Raw genomic sequence first — 14,755 nt, forward strand, 5'->3', positions numbered from 1 at the left:
TGCTGTGGGGGGTCCCCGCGTTGCGCACCCCCCCGCGCATGGCGGGCCGCTGAAAAACACAGCCGCCGCACTCAGACTGCGCGCTGCTACAGGAAGCAACTACTACTCTCATATTATTTAGATTCATCTATTTGCATTTTACTTATAAATGGTAGTCCTCTATGATTACACCTACTGCCCATTAGTAAATATCATATTAGAGTGAGCAATGCAATAGGTTTCAAATCATCTTTCTTATGAATTTTGTTTAAAAAAACAAACATGAAAAATTTACAGAAAAATTCAACACCTTTTATAAAAAGTTTTTTTCTTGGATTAGACCGTGTACTTTTACAGTTATACTCCGTCACATAAAAAATAATTCGACCTAGTAATGAAACAATATTTAAAAACATCCAGCGAGTTCAACCCATTGTAATTACCGAAAAGCACTACAGTTTTCTGATAAAGGTAAGTCCATGCTGATGGGGCTGTTGCTGTTCCGTTCACTGCTTTCATAGCCAGACTCCATTCTCTGAATAAGCCGAGGCTGCTGGTGATCCACCATGTGCGGAGCGCCTCGCCCCACACCCCAGCTTCTGTATTTCACACACGGATGCTTCTCCTTTGTATCAGGGACGGTATTTTCTCGCAGCTCACTGACAGACAGTTCCTTCGCTTTTACATGAGGAAAGATAGGGAAAGGAAATGTGACCACCAGAAAACAATTCTATTCAACATTCTAAAACAAGATCTGTCCATTGTCCATCATCTTTGCTTAAACTTTCCAGCAACTACATATGTGTCCTCATACACCTAGGGGTAAATTTACTAAAGTGAGAGGTTTTAGAAGTGAGTTTTAAAAGTGCCCATAGCAACTAATCAGATTCTACTTAACATTTAACTAGCACCTTCTAGAAGATAATAGGTAGAATCTGATTGGTTGCTATAGGTAACATCACTTTTAAAACTCACTTCTAAAAACCCTCACTTTAGTAAATATATCCCCTAGCCTCAATACATCAAGAGGTGCGAGACGCCTGGTGGGAGTGAGCTGCCAGGTCCTGTGTAACTCTGCTAGCGCTGGGCGTCTTTTTCCCCCAAAATGCATCTTAGTGTGATGTGACTAGGATGCACCAGCAGACTGTGCGGATTAATTTGATATGTGACACTTGTATATCTGTGTGCACCAGAGTCTGTATACAAAGCACAACGAAACTTGGCCAGGAAAAAAGCTGCGGCCGCTGCATTGTAACACTTCGTATACAGTTTCCCAATGAGGTCTAGTAGATGTATTTATACTGGTAGGTGAATTGGCTCCCAACAAAAAATGAACCCTAGTGTCTATGAGTGTGCATGTGTTAGGGAATATAGACTGTAAGCTCCACTTGGGCAGGGACTGATGTGAATGGTAAATTATTCTCTCTGTAAAGCGCTGCGGAATATGTGCGTGCTATATAAATAAAGAATAATATGAGATATGGTAAGAACTACCTTTGTTATCTCTATTTCTACGAAGTCCATAGGGTTCCACAGGATACCTTGGGGTATAGGTGTGACGTCAGTCATCGGGCACCATAGAGTTAAGCTTTCAGCCTCCCAGGATGCACTAGGGTCCCCCTCCTATACCCCGCCCCCGAGCCAAGGCACCTCAGTTAGTTACCAAGCCATAGGCCGGAGGAGGAGAAGGAAGATCTGGATACACACAAGAATCACACTCTCACCAGAGGGAGACGGGAAAACCGGTGACCAGACCAAAGCCCATCTGCAGCACAGGTGCGACAGGGCGGGAGTCCTGTGGAACCCTATGGACTTCGTAGAAATAGAGATAACAAAGGTAAGTTCTTACCATATCTCATATTTTCTACTTCAGGGTCCATAGGGTATCCACAGGATACCTTGGGGATGTCCCAAAGCAGTATCCTTTAAGGGTGGGGACGCTCCTGTGCTGAAAGGAGAATCCGCCGCCCGAAGGAAGCATCCTGAGAGGCGAAGGTGTCAAACCTGTAATACCTCAAGAAGGTATGGACAGAGGACCACGTAGCAGCCTTGCAGATCTGGACTGCAGAGGCACCACGTCGAGCTGCCCACAAAGGACCCACAGACCTAGTGGAATGAGCCTTCAAAGAAGGAGGAACCGGCAGACCTTCATGAAGATAAGCTTCAGAAATAGCCATACGGATCCAGGCTGCCAAAGTTTGCTTTGAAGCAGGCCAACCCTTTTTACGGAAGCCATAGAGGACAAACAAGGCGTCCGACTTCCTAAACGAAGAAGTGCGGTCAACATAAGTCCTTAAGGCCCGCACAACATCCAAAGAGGCCTCACCCACGGTAAAGACCCGGTGAGTTAAAGGCCGGAACAACTATTTCCTCGTTAACATGAAACTGGGAAACAACTTTGGGAAGAAATTCAGGCCGAGTGCGGAGCACTGCCCTGTTCCCATGAAAAATCAAGAAAGGGGGTCTACAAGAGAGAGCCCCTAAATCAGAAACACGTCTGGCCGAAGCTATGGCCAGAAGGAAAACAGTCTTAGCTGTTAGCCATTTAAGATCCACTGAGCCCAGCGGTTCAAACGGCGGTCCCTGGAGAGCCCTCAGGACCACAGCCAAATCCCAAGGCGCCACAGGTGGAACAAAGGGCGGCTGAATGCGGAGAACACCTTGCATAAAGGTGCGCACATCCGGGATTGTAGCAATCCTACGGTGAAACCAGACAGACAGGGCCGAAACCTGTACCTTCAAAGAAGCAACGCGAAGCCCATGATCTAGTCCCGCTTGTAGGAAGGCAAGTATCCTAGACAGATGAAACTCCCGCGGTGCATAACCTCTCGGTCGACACCATTGGAAGAACGTATGCCACACGCGATGGTATATCCTCGCGGACGACGGTTTCCGAGCTCGCAACATGGTACGCACCACAGAGCTGGAAAACCCCCTGGACCTCAACATGGCTGTCTCAACAGCCACGCCGTCAAAGACAGCCGAGCCAGGTCCGGGTGAAGACAAGGACCCTGCGACAGAAGGTCCGGTCGTAGCGGCAACCGCAGAGGACTCTCCACGGACAGACCCTGAAGGTCTGAGAACCAGTGCCGTCTGGGCCACGCGGGAGCTATCAACAGGAGCGTCCCTCCTTCCTGTTTGAATTTCCGGATTACCCGTGGAAGAAGGGAAACCGGAGGAACAGGTATGCGAACCGGAACGTCCACCGGACGGACAGAGCATCCACCAGAGACGCCTCTTCGTCTCTTGTGCGAGACCCGTACACCGGCAACTTGTTGTTGTGCCGGGACGCCATGAGGTCGATCTCTGGAAGACTCCACCTTTCCACCAGCAGTTGAAAAACGTCCGGGTGCAGGGACCATTCCCCCGGATGAACGTCCTGGCGACTTAGAAAGTCCGCCTCCCAATTTAGCACTCCCGGGATGAAGACCGCTGATATGGCCGGAAGATTGCGCTCCGCCCATACCAGGATCTGAGACACCTCTACGAGAGCCGCCCGACTTCGGGTTCTTCCTTGCCTGTTTATGTAGGCCACGGTGGTAGCGTTGTCTGACTGGACCTGCACCGGGCGACCCTGGAGAACCCGATGTGCCTGCTGGAGAGCATTGAAAACCGCACGGAGTTCCAAGATATTTATTGGAAGCTCCGCTTCTGTCGGCGTCCACCTGCCCTGGAACAAGTGTGGACCCGAAACTGCTCCCCAGCCCCGAAGACTGGCGTCCGTTGTCAACAGGACCCAATTTGGAACCCAGAACGGACGTCCCTTGCTGAGATGGGTCGTCTGCAACCACCAGGCAAGGGACAGGCGAACCTCAGGGGTGAGCACTATCGTCTGGGACTTCAGATACTGAGGCAGCCCGTTCCACTTGGACAGGACCAGGTGCTGCAGAGGTCTGGAGTGAAACTGGGCATATTCCACCATGTCGAACACCGACACCATGGAGCCCAGTAACCTCATCGCCGAGTGTAGAGACACCCGGCGGCTGTGCAGACAACTGCGCACCCTCGACTGTAAAGCAGAGATCTTTTCCTCCGTCACAAAGATCCTTTGCTGTCCCGACTCCAATAAGGCTCCGAGGTGCAGAATCCGCCGAGACGGGATTAGAGTGGACTTCTGCCAGTTGATTAACCAGCCGTGCCGTTGCAGCAGCGTAATGGTCAGGTCCAAGTGGCGTAGAAGGAGCTCTGGAGATCCTGCCACTAATAACAGGTCGTCCAAGTACGGCAACATGCGGACTCCCTGCAGCCGCAGAGAAGCCGCCATGACCGCCATCACCTTGGTGAACACACGCGGTGCTGTCGCCAGGCCAAAAGGTAACGCCCGAAACTGAAAGTGGTCGCTGCGGATTGCAAACCTGAGGAACTGTTGATGGCGCAAAAGAATAGGGACATGCAGGTAAGCGTCCTGTATGTCCAATGACACCATGTAGTCCCCAGGTTCCAGCGCCAGAATGATGGACCGTAGGGTCTCCATCCGAAACTTCGGCACCCGCAAAGACTTGTTGAGAGCTTTGAGGTTGAGAATCGGACGATACGACCCATTGGGTTTCTGCACCAAAAAAAGATTGGAATAGAAACCCTGGCCCCTCTGGGAGAATGGAACAGGCACTATAACTCCAACCTGGAGCATAGTGTGCAAGACCTTCCGCAGCTCCGTGGCCTTGTTCCGGTCTGATGTTAGACCCGTGGTGAAGAATCGAGCCGGGGGTCTGTGCCGGAAAGAGAGGGCGTACCCGTGGGAGACCACCTCGAGAACCCAAGTGTCTGTCGTGTTGACCGACCAACACCGGGCGAACTGCAGCAGGCGTCCTCCCACTTTGGGATCCCCCAACGGGAGGCCCGGACCGTCAGGCCGCAGGCTTATCATCAGGCTTAGGGGCCGGACGTCTGGTACTCCATGCCTGCTGCCGGGGCTTGGCCGATTTTTTGGGACCAGCCTGTCGGGGAAAAGACTGTGGTTTGGGCCTGCCCTGGGCCCTATAAGACCGAAAGGACGATGGTCCTGAACCAGAAGGAACCGCGGCCGACGGGAGACATGCCGATTTGGCTGCCGCCAGCGTGGCCACAATCTTGTCCAGATCTGGAACGAAGAGAACTTCTCCGTTAAAGGGCAACGCCTCCAAACCCTTTTTGGAGTCAGCGTCCACCTTCCAGGATCGCAACCACAAGGTGCGACGAGCAGCCACCGCTGCTGAAGAAATTCGAGACACCAGTGTACTAATGTCTAAGGCCGCCTCGTTGATATAAGTGGCCGAATCACGGAGATTACCAATCAACTCCGTTAGTTCAGCCGGACAGTCGGAATCAAAGGACGCCTCCAATGAATCCGCCCAGCGATCCATCGCTCTGGCAACCCAGCAAATGGCCATAGCCGGTCGCGCTGCCCCCCCCGCAAGGGAATAAGCGGACTTCAGGCAGATCTCCACCTTGCGGTCCGTAGCATCCTTAAGGGAGGACATGGATGGCATCGGTAATGTGGCACTACGGACAAGACGTGTCACATGAGAATCCACCTGTGGAGGGGATTCCCACTTAGCAAAATAATTATCCGCGAACGGATAAGCCACTGCCAGGCGCCTCTGCGGCTGGTATCGCTTGCCAGGCTGTTTCCACGCCTCCTCTAAATGGTCCATTAACTGACCCGAAAGAGGAAAGACTGTGGCGTCACCCTTCACATCCTTAAAAAAGGCATACTTGGATTTAGCAGCTGAGGGAACTTCGTCCTCAATCACCAAGGCTGTGCGGACTGCCCGAATAAGTCCAGGAATATATACCTTGGACCTAGCGTCAGCGTCCTTAGTATGGAGAGGTTCCTGATCGTAAGGATCCAGAATCTCCCCATCATCAGACGTCCCTTCGTCATCCTCATAAGGAGCCGACAGACGCCACCGGCCGTTTATGTGGCCGCATCACAGTCTCCCCCTGCAACACATCCGACAAGTGCTGTACAGAACTCGTCAGGGAGTTAACCCACGCCGGCTCCTGAGAAACCGGGAGAGGGGAAATAGGGAGACTGCGGGGTACCACCAATTGTCTTGGGAAACCCTGCATGGGTGACGACACCACTGACTGCTGGGACAAACCCATCTGTGTAAACGCGGGCTGCGGAGCTAACTGGCCCACTAAGGTTGTAAGCGCCTGAGTGAAACAAGCCCAGGGTGGCTCCTGTATCGGTGCTGTAACCGTAATAGGCCGCGCCATTGACAAACACTGCTGGCAGAGGCCCTCCGCGCTACCCTCCCCCTCCGCTAAAGGTACTTTACACGTAGTACACTGTAGCCGGAGAGGAAAATCACTTTCAGACATGATGGTACTAAGTATGTGACCCCTCTCACCAATTGTATTTTAAAGAGGTGAGAGACCACCCTGCAGCACCGCACCGCAAGGGCTTAGTAGAAAGAACAGGGACAGTAATAAAGCTGACAGACAGAATAGAAGATACAGGCAGCAGCGCTAGCACAGTCACATACAATGCAAAGAAAATCAATTCCTGCACTAACCAGCGCTGACCACTCAACTACGCAGACACAGGGTCTGGTAGGACACAGCGCTGCATACACAGACCTGACCACAGCGGAGGAGAGGTATGCAGGGGGACCCAGACCAAGATGCTTCCTTCCAGGCTTCCAGCAGCATTCACCATGCGTTCAGGAAGATGGCCGCCGAGGAGCAGAGAGGAGGCAGAGTGTAGAGAGGGCTGTGTGCAGCGGGGGAGGCGCCTGCTGTGAGACAGGGAAGGCGCGCTCCCCTGGCATGCATTTAACCCCCGGGACGCCGCAGCGCTACTGCTCTGCTGCGGTCCGCTGTCCCAGGGGGGTAGTGGAAGCGCAGGTTCTTACCTGGCTCCACGCTGCAGCCAGTCCCCAGGAAGCCCCCTGCCTGGGGACTCTGGACCATGTAACAGCGGGGACCCACCGCGGGACCCCGCTGCTTACCTTGCTGTCCCCCTTGAATCCGGCCATGGTCCGGAACATCTGGGGTCACCGCTAGCTGTGACCCCAGATGCTCACCAGCATCCCCGGCGTTCTGGTACCAGCAGGGGTGTAGGGAAGACAGCATGGACATCAGGACTGACTGTCCATGCTGTACATCCAGATGTGCAGCCACAGCTGCATGCAGGAAAGCTTCAGGGGCTCTTCTTAGCCCCCACTCCAACAGGTGCACCCGACTCCGGCCGGGCACCAAACTAAACTGAGGTGCCTTGGCTCGGGGGCGGGGTATAGGAGGGGGACCCTAGTGCATCCTGGGAGGCTGAAAGCTTAACTCTATAGTGCCCGATGACTGACGTCACACCTATACCCCAAGGTGTCCTGTGGATACCCTATGGACCCTGAAGTAGAAAATAATAATAATAATGTATAGTGTTTTCTCAAAAGAGCAGAACAAGACGAACAATGCTGCTTTTTTGTTTCCATAGATACAAATTATATTGTGTATAATATAAGACCTGACCTCTGCTAGAAGAAGTGTTACATATTTATCCAGCTTAAGATAGACGTATGTTAAACTCCAATCCAAGATTTTAGCTATTGGGCAGGTACCTTACATGTAGATAAAAGAGTTAAATAGACAAACAACAAACTACTAAGCTTAACACCTTAATGACTGCTACGGTTTAGATTAATAAATGATAACCAGACTAAATGCCACGTTAACTAGATAGTCTAGCATGAACAATTTTCTATTGTTTCTGAAGACAGTAGGGAAGCACATGGGAGTAGAGTATTTCATGGGAATTACATAGGGAAATCTAGGCAAAAATGGAAATATAATTAAAAAATAATTAAAAAACAACTCTCCACATACAATCTTTTCCCCCTACATTCTTACAAGCAACTCCATAAATTTAACCCACAATGTACTTTGCTTGTCTCCAGATTACACAACGTTCTAATGAATTTAATAGAGCCAGAAAGAAAAGCAAATAACCTGATTATTTTACAGTTTGCTTTTGTTTAATGTGAAAGATGCAGTTACGGTGTGTGAAAAGGTCTTTATGAAGGGAGTAAGAGATGATACGGCTGGTGGTGGGAATACAAAATAGGAGTTGGGGCCTTATGGGTCATGTTGCAATATTCATAGCGTTCATGCATTTTTGGAGAGGTACGCGACACTCATAAAAGTGCAAAGTAGAAAGTCGTCCCGAGGACTCCCTATAAACCACAAAGTGCATGTTCTGCTTCCATAATCAGGAGCACAATGAATTACTGATCACGCACCAGACAGCAGAATAAAAGTGGTTCCAGAACACTTATAGAACCAGATACCATCAGTTATAGTCTGGTTCTAAGTACTGCATGAAAGCACATGTCCGCCAGTCATACAAGGTGTAGATGTCCTGTCACACTAAGACACAGAGCAACAGAACAATTATCTACACTGTGTGGTCATAAAAGGTTAATATAAAAATAAAAGATCCTTACCAGAGTCTTCTGAGAAAGGACTAAGTGGACTATATCCTGTATTTTTCCTCTTTTCTGTTCTGAAGATACTATCAACATTTAATGGCTCACGTGTTGGGCGCCAGGTAGGCCGATACCTATTGGATAGACCTGATTTTGCCTCGTTGCTGTCGTTTTCCAACTCCCAGTCCCTTGGTCGTACGGCTAAGCTAGAAGGTGGTTTGATCTCGGCTTGCTCTACCGCACTTCCGACATGATGTAAGCTTTGCGTGGTTTGTGATGCTTGCGATGGTCTGCTGTGAATCATATTGCTAACAGTAGCTTTAAAGTCTCTCAATCTGCTGGAACTGCTGGACAGCTTCAGACCTGCTCTTGGAGCTTGCTTTTCCTTTAAAGTTTCCCCTAATACAATAAACAACCAGTTATACAGTAAGTAACATGATAAAATAGAAAATAAAATCGATAAAAGGAAAAACAAAAAGGGACTTCACATAGGAGCATTGAAAATACTGCAGGTCAGACCTTCGCTATGATAACCTGAAGATTGGGATTCATCTCCTCTTCTCCGAGGACGACTGGAACTTCGCTTCCGGTCAGTTAAGGGTGCCTTCCTGGAGAAGTGTCGCTGGCTGCACTCGCTATCGGTCAGGTGTCCTGTACATAAGATAGTAGACCATAAGAAAATGCATAAGGAAGACACCATAAGCGTAGCATAATATCTCATATAGAGGCCTATTTATCCAGTAATATTTGCAGGATATTCCCCAAAAACAACACATTTTTGTGGGATACCCGCAATGAACAATCCCCTGAATATATGAAGGAGAGAACGCAGAAGATATCACGAATATCTGAAGCTGTCCATCCAGTTCCAACAGCAGCCGCAGCCCCCATAGGTTTCACTCTCTTTAAGGTGCTTATTAAAAATTCCTTTTTAGTGGATGAAGGGGGATCTTAGTTAAACACACACATAGTGGGCTCAAATGAAGCCGATGGATTTAATAGAAAATGCCAAACGCAGCTGTACCTGTATCTCTGCTGCTCTGTGATGCTGCGTCGTTTTCCAGGTTGTAAATGACGGTGCCTTGTGAGTCAGAGGAGAAGTGACTGACCACAGATTCATGATGTGAGTGTTTGTAGTGATAGCTGTCGGTGGAGGAGTCTGTCCTGGTGTCACTGGAGATGGACGGCTCCCTGCCTGATGGACAACAGATCGTTTACAACAACTGTACATTACTCTAGAAAAAGGACAGCATTAATAAAGTGTAATGGATGAAATGAAATACCGTAGATCACTAACAGATTAGTAACAAGTACTCAATGTTACATGTTCCACTTCTGTGTAAATGATAAAACAAGACAACTATAATTTAGTTTAGGGGTTTAATTCAGGAACAGTAGGAAAGGGAATAAAAATTGGTAAAACATTTTTGGCAAATATAAAAATATGTCCTAGTAACACTATCAGGAAAATTATTAATAGTGCTAATTTAAAGGTTAGATATGAGATTTTATATATATATATATATACACACACACACACACACACACACACACACACACACACACTGACAACTGAACTCAGCATGTGGATAAACATATGATCAGACACAGCTAGGGAAGGCAGTTTGTATAGGGAAATAGGACATCGCCCTGTGTTCCATTTTGTCCTGCAAAATAATAGTAGGAAGTGCCACAATTGTGTACAAAGACACTGCAACTGCAGACAATGTATCTGGGAACAGAACAGAGACTGGCTGACTTACCAGAGTCCTCACTATCATAGCAAGTTCTGCTGTACTGCCGAAGGTCCATCTGGGATAGGACATCTGGTACAGACACTGGGGTACCCCTGGGATCAGCATACAGGAGGAGCAATGGCTGATAGTGACCCTTTATACACTTGGTTACTACATCTTTCCACTTTGGACCAATCTGAAGCAAATACGAAACAAATGAATGTAATCACAATTTGGGACGATGCAATCAACCAGTAGGATTTAGCCCGAATCATAAATCAAAATAATAAAGATTAATAATAATTTTTTAAAATCACTCTACAGCAGGAGTGTGCAATAAGCGGCCCACCAGCTGTTGTAGAACTACACATACCAGCATGCCTTGCAACAGTTCTAGCATGGCCAAATAGCAAAACTGTGGCAGGGCATTCTGGGATGTGTAGTTCTACAACAGCTGGGGGACGCTTATTGCCCACCCCTACTCTATAGCAATTCTGAAATGTTTGAAATGAAATGTAAAACAAGCATGGTTCTTTTTGAGTTATTGCTCTGTTTGTTACCTCTTTTACGTGAGCATCATCAAAATACATCCACTTGCGTATTTTGGTTTGAAAGAAGAATGTGGAGTAATGCTTGCCATAGTAACAGATCATTCCCACCAGATAAAGTTCAGAATGCTTTGCTCGGTCATCTGTAACCCTATAAAATAACTGAAGAGAAAGGGACTTCTTGACAAAACTGGATAATGGATTATCGTGTAATATAGAACTGATCTATACATTTATAAGTAAAAACAAGCAACTTTATGTCTACTTTGAAATCTGTAAAATAAAAAGCACATCTCTTTTCCATGACCTGTATAGAAACAATTAATCTATGGCCTTGTACTCTTTATATGGTCACGGAACTTACTGCTACATATACAGTATCAAATAATCAAATTAGTCTAAAGACGCGTAGTAATTAGTAATTTCAACTAATTGGAAATCAACATTTATTAATGCTTTTGCATGCAAAAAATATGTTTTAAGCTGGGTACACATTAGACATGTGTACCCAGCCGACTCACGATGCGACGAATTACATATTGTGCGGTCCATATACACCGCCTGACGTGGTGAACGGCCACACAATAAGTTGTTCACAAGCCGCATTTAGTAGCATGGGGTCGTTCATTAAATTGACAGATTGAGTATGCATGCAGCTCAATCTGTCGATGCGATAAGCAACACTGCAGGGTCGACCATAGTGGGTACACGTTTGCCAATGTGGACGATATGTCGGCCCAATCCACCAGATCGGGCGACATATAGTCTAATGTGTACCCACCTTCAAACCCACCAGAGAAACTAGATAATCAAGCAACATTAAAGTGTCAAAAACAATACAATCAGTCACAAAAATTCAACATGCATTAAAAAGTCTTAATACTGATCAAACATAATAAGAGTAATTATGTGTCGTCAGCAGCATTTGGCATGCGGCCCAACGCTTGTTTCGGTAGTGGCAAGCTTCTTCACCATAGGACACAAAGCTGCTTGGTTATGAAACCTGCCAATTCAATAGCACAGCACTGAGATATACTCACATCCCCAAGCTTCAGGCATGTTCCAAGACTGTGAATGACATCCTCGGCAAGGTCCGAATGATCAGAGTCCCACACCAGCCCTATGGTGATTATCTGGGGTGCGTTCATTAGCACTCTGCGGATTCGGATTTTCTCACCACAACTGCTCTGTAAATTCAATGTTGTGGTTACATCGCAATAACGGAGCACAGAACCTAAAAATGGTCACTAAATAAAACAAAAATACACTACACAAATACAGTGTTCAATCTTCCATGAATGTAACAATATGTATGTTCTTTAATGGTGCATACACACGGTCAGATTTCTTATCAGATATGAACGATAACGATTGTAAAAATCGTTCATATCTTTGACATGTAGGGCATGCATCGACCAACGATGCACGTTCCCGCATGTCGGATAACGATATCCAGGGCCGGACTGGCCATCGGGCCCTTTTGGCATATGCCAGAAGGGCCGATGGCCTAAGGACCTGCTCGAGTAGGGGTGAAGGAAAAGACCCTCGCCCTCCACCCAACGGCTCCGAAATCATTAAGATTTCACGGAGCCGGAAGGGGTGGAGGCGTGTATGGGCCGGCGGCGGCTGTGCTGGGCCGAAAAGAGACAGGGGCGTGCCGAGAGGCCAGCCGCCGTGACTTGCGGCACACCCCCTTGCATTTACCACGCCCCCCTCTACGGAGCAGGGCGGACTGCCAGGGCTGATATACAGCCCCAGTCCGTCCCTGACGATATCTGACATCAACTGTGTTTACAGACAGATTTGGACAATTTCGTTCATTTTAATACTGTCAGAAATCGTTCATCGTTCATGAAATCGTTGGTCAAATCGTTCATCGTTGATCTAGCAAGTCTGAACATGTGTATGCACCGTAAGTCATACAATAGAAATGTAGATAATATTTTGTTTACTCACTGGACAGTTTCTCAGGTCTCCCATTGTACTAGCTTTCTGCAGCAATTCCCCAAACATATCAGGGGTTGGTTTTTCTCGTCTTTCCAACATACATATTGCCTGGTTGCTAGGAGGAGGAAACAAAACAGCAATTAAAGCCGTGAAATATGGACACCTGCAATACAGGTTCTGCAGTCAAAGTCAGCTCATGATAATCACATCATTTTGTTTTCAACCACACTGGCAGATTTATCACCTCCCATACACTTGTTACAAGCTCGGCTGAACAGGATGGAAAATCCTATAGGTAAACTAACATTAAGGGCCAAATGTAATAGGGTGAGAGTTTAGAAAATGTGTGAGTTTAGCAGTGAACTCTCACATTGGTTGAGTTTTATCTTCAAAATGGGAAAACATCTGAATGAGATTTTAAATCCTGAGAGTTTTTCAAGTCTAAAAAAACATGCAAGTTCGCTCTATTACTTTGTTTTTGGACTTTATTACATTGGCAAAGTTTAAAAAGTGTCAGAAACTCTCACTTTTCTAAACTCTCACCCTATTACATTTGGCCCTATGTGTCTGTCCACAATTGCACCAATGGTCCAGCGGTGGTAAATGTTCATAAGCATGAATGGGAAGACCACATAGGAGGCAAATCGACAACAACACTGTATGGAATGGATAAGAATAGGAGAGAAATCCATTGCAGGACAACACAATACATGATATAGCAATAAACTGGAGGGCAAACTAATATCACATGGATGCACTACTGAAGAATGTACTGATGGGCACCCAAAAAATACTGCATCTCACACTATGAACTTTATAATAGGTTAACCAGCTTACCAGAGGGCAGTAGTCGAGATATAATGCACCATCTGAATAAAAGGCAGAGGGTCTGATGTGGCCCCACAGCTGGTACAAACACACTGTAATAGCAGATAAAGTAATATTACATTATACAGATGACAATGCGTTTACTGCAGATTATAGGATCTAATTTATACATGTGACCAAAGCTGTCATACTATAGACTATAAACTCTAGAAACTTTATCCTTTATTTTAGATAATGAAGATATTTCAAATATGTTTTCGTCACAACACACAAGTGTTCCTAATGCATGACAACGCAGTGGCACCACCAATGTCATAATTAAGCAACAATTAAAGGAGGAACATCTTGACGTTAAAGGTGGACAGAAAGGTGGAAACATCTTCTGGTTCTGCCAAAACAATTGAGCAATACTACTACTACTACTGACAGAGGTGCACAAACACACAACCCCACTTGTTGTCACTACACTAGAAATCCACACTGTATAATGCTGACAGATCCAATTTGCTTACAGGTCATTTATAGGTCTACATTTAACTTTCCAAACCTATCAGTACTAAATGAGAATACAAAATACATAGTGTATCTCTTTACATTTAGGAGACATGGTAAACATCTGCTCTGAACCATTACTAGATGCACATAACAAAGAGCGACTTACAGTACCTGTTCAAACAAGGTCATTGCAAACTTCTGATGAGAAATACAGTGCTGGGCAGTGCAGATATCTTCTTTGGACTCATCTGCGATGTGAATGTGGAGGCGGATTAAAAGGTTTTCCTGCACATGAAGTTAACGGAGTTAAAAGTTTTGTAGGGACATTTTACTTACGTTGACTACTGACGGCTATACATCTCTTGGTCATACAAATTAAATTAAAAATGACAATGCATTAAGTTTATTTATTATTGTGATCCTACAAATGAGTACACTGCCAAAACAGTTGTGATATTATAACAAAGCTGAATTTATTTAATAGTTGTGATATTATAATATAATAGTTGTGATATTATAACAAAGCTGAATTTATTTAATAGTTGTGATATTATAATATAATAGTTGTGATATTATAACAAAGCTATTTTTTTTTTTTTCTAAAAAGAACATTATAGTTAATTATAGTTTGGATTGTTAAACACTACTCAGCTTCTTTTGTTTATTGGCAACATAGCTTGTATAATATGTGCTTCAAGAACTGTCAAGCTTTGGTTCTTTATCAGTGCATCATGTATCAGTTTTAAGTACAGCAATACAAGATAAATTACATTTTTTTTTTTGGTCTGATGCATTTGCTATAATTAGTTACCTAATT

The 14,755-nt window shown here is 46.1% G+C and overlaps 1 protein-coding gene across 2 annotated transcripts in view; it reads right to left on the reverse strand.

Moving 5' to 3' along the window:
- The window catches only part of USP54 (ubiquitin specific peptidase 54), a 132,636-nt gene that overhangs the window by 25,322 nt on the left and 92,559 nt on the right, over positions 1–14,755 (reverse strand). For both annotated transcript variants that reach the window (XM_088475465.1, XM_088475461.1), the window contains exons 5-14: positions 14,110–14,223; positions 13,453–13,535; positions 12,625–12,730; positions 11,709–11,855; positions 10,681–10,830; positions 10,148–10,316; positions 9,409–9,579; positions 8,904–9,035; positions 8,403–8,783; positions 423–657 (exon numbers count right to left, since the gene is read on the reverse strand). In XM_088475465.1, coding sequence (XP_088331591.1) covers positions 423–657; positions 8,403–8,783; positions 8,904–9,035; positions 9,409–9,579; positions 10,148–10,316; positions 10,681–10,830; positions 11,709–11,855; positions 12,625–12,730; positions 13,453–13,535; positions 14,110–14,223 — 1,688 coding nt within the window. The remainder of the gene's footprint in view (positions 1–422; positions 658–8,402; positions 8,784–8,903; positions 9,036–9,408; positions 9,580–10,147; positions 10,317–10,680; positions 10,831–11,708; positions 11,856–12,624; positions 12,731–13,452; positions 13,536–14,109; positions 14,224–14,755) is intronic.

The sequence above is a fragment of the Taudactylus pleione genome, unplaced genomic scaffold, assembly GCF_031769625.1.
Source record: "Taudactylus pleione unplaced genomic scaffold, aTauple2 ptg000016l, whole genome shotgun sequence".
Taxonomy (NCBI): Eukaryota; Metazoa; Chordata; class Amphibia; order Anura; family Myobatrachidae; genus Taudactylus; species Taudactylus pleione.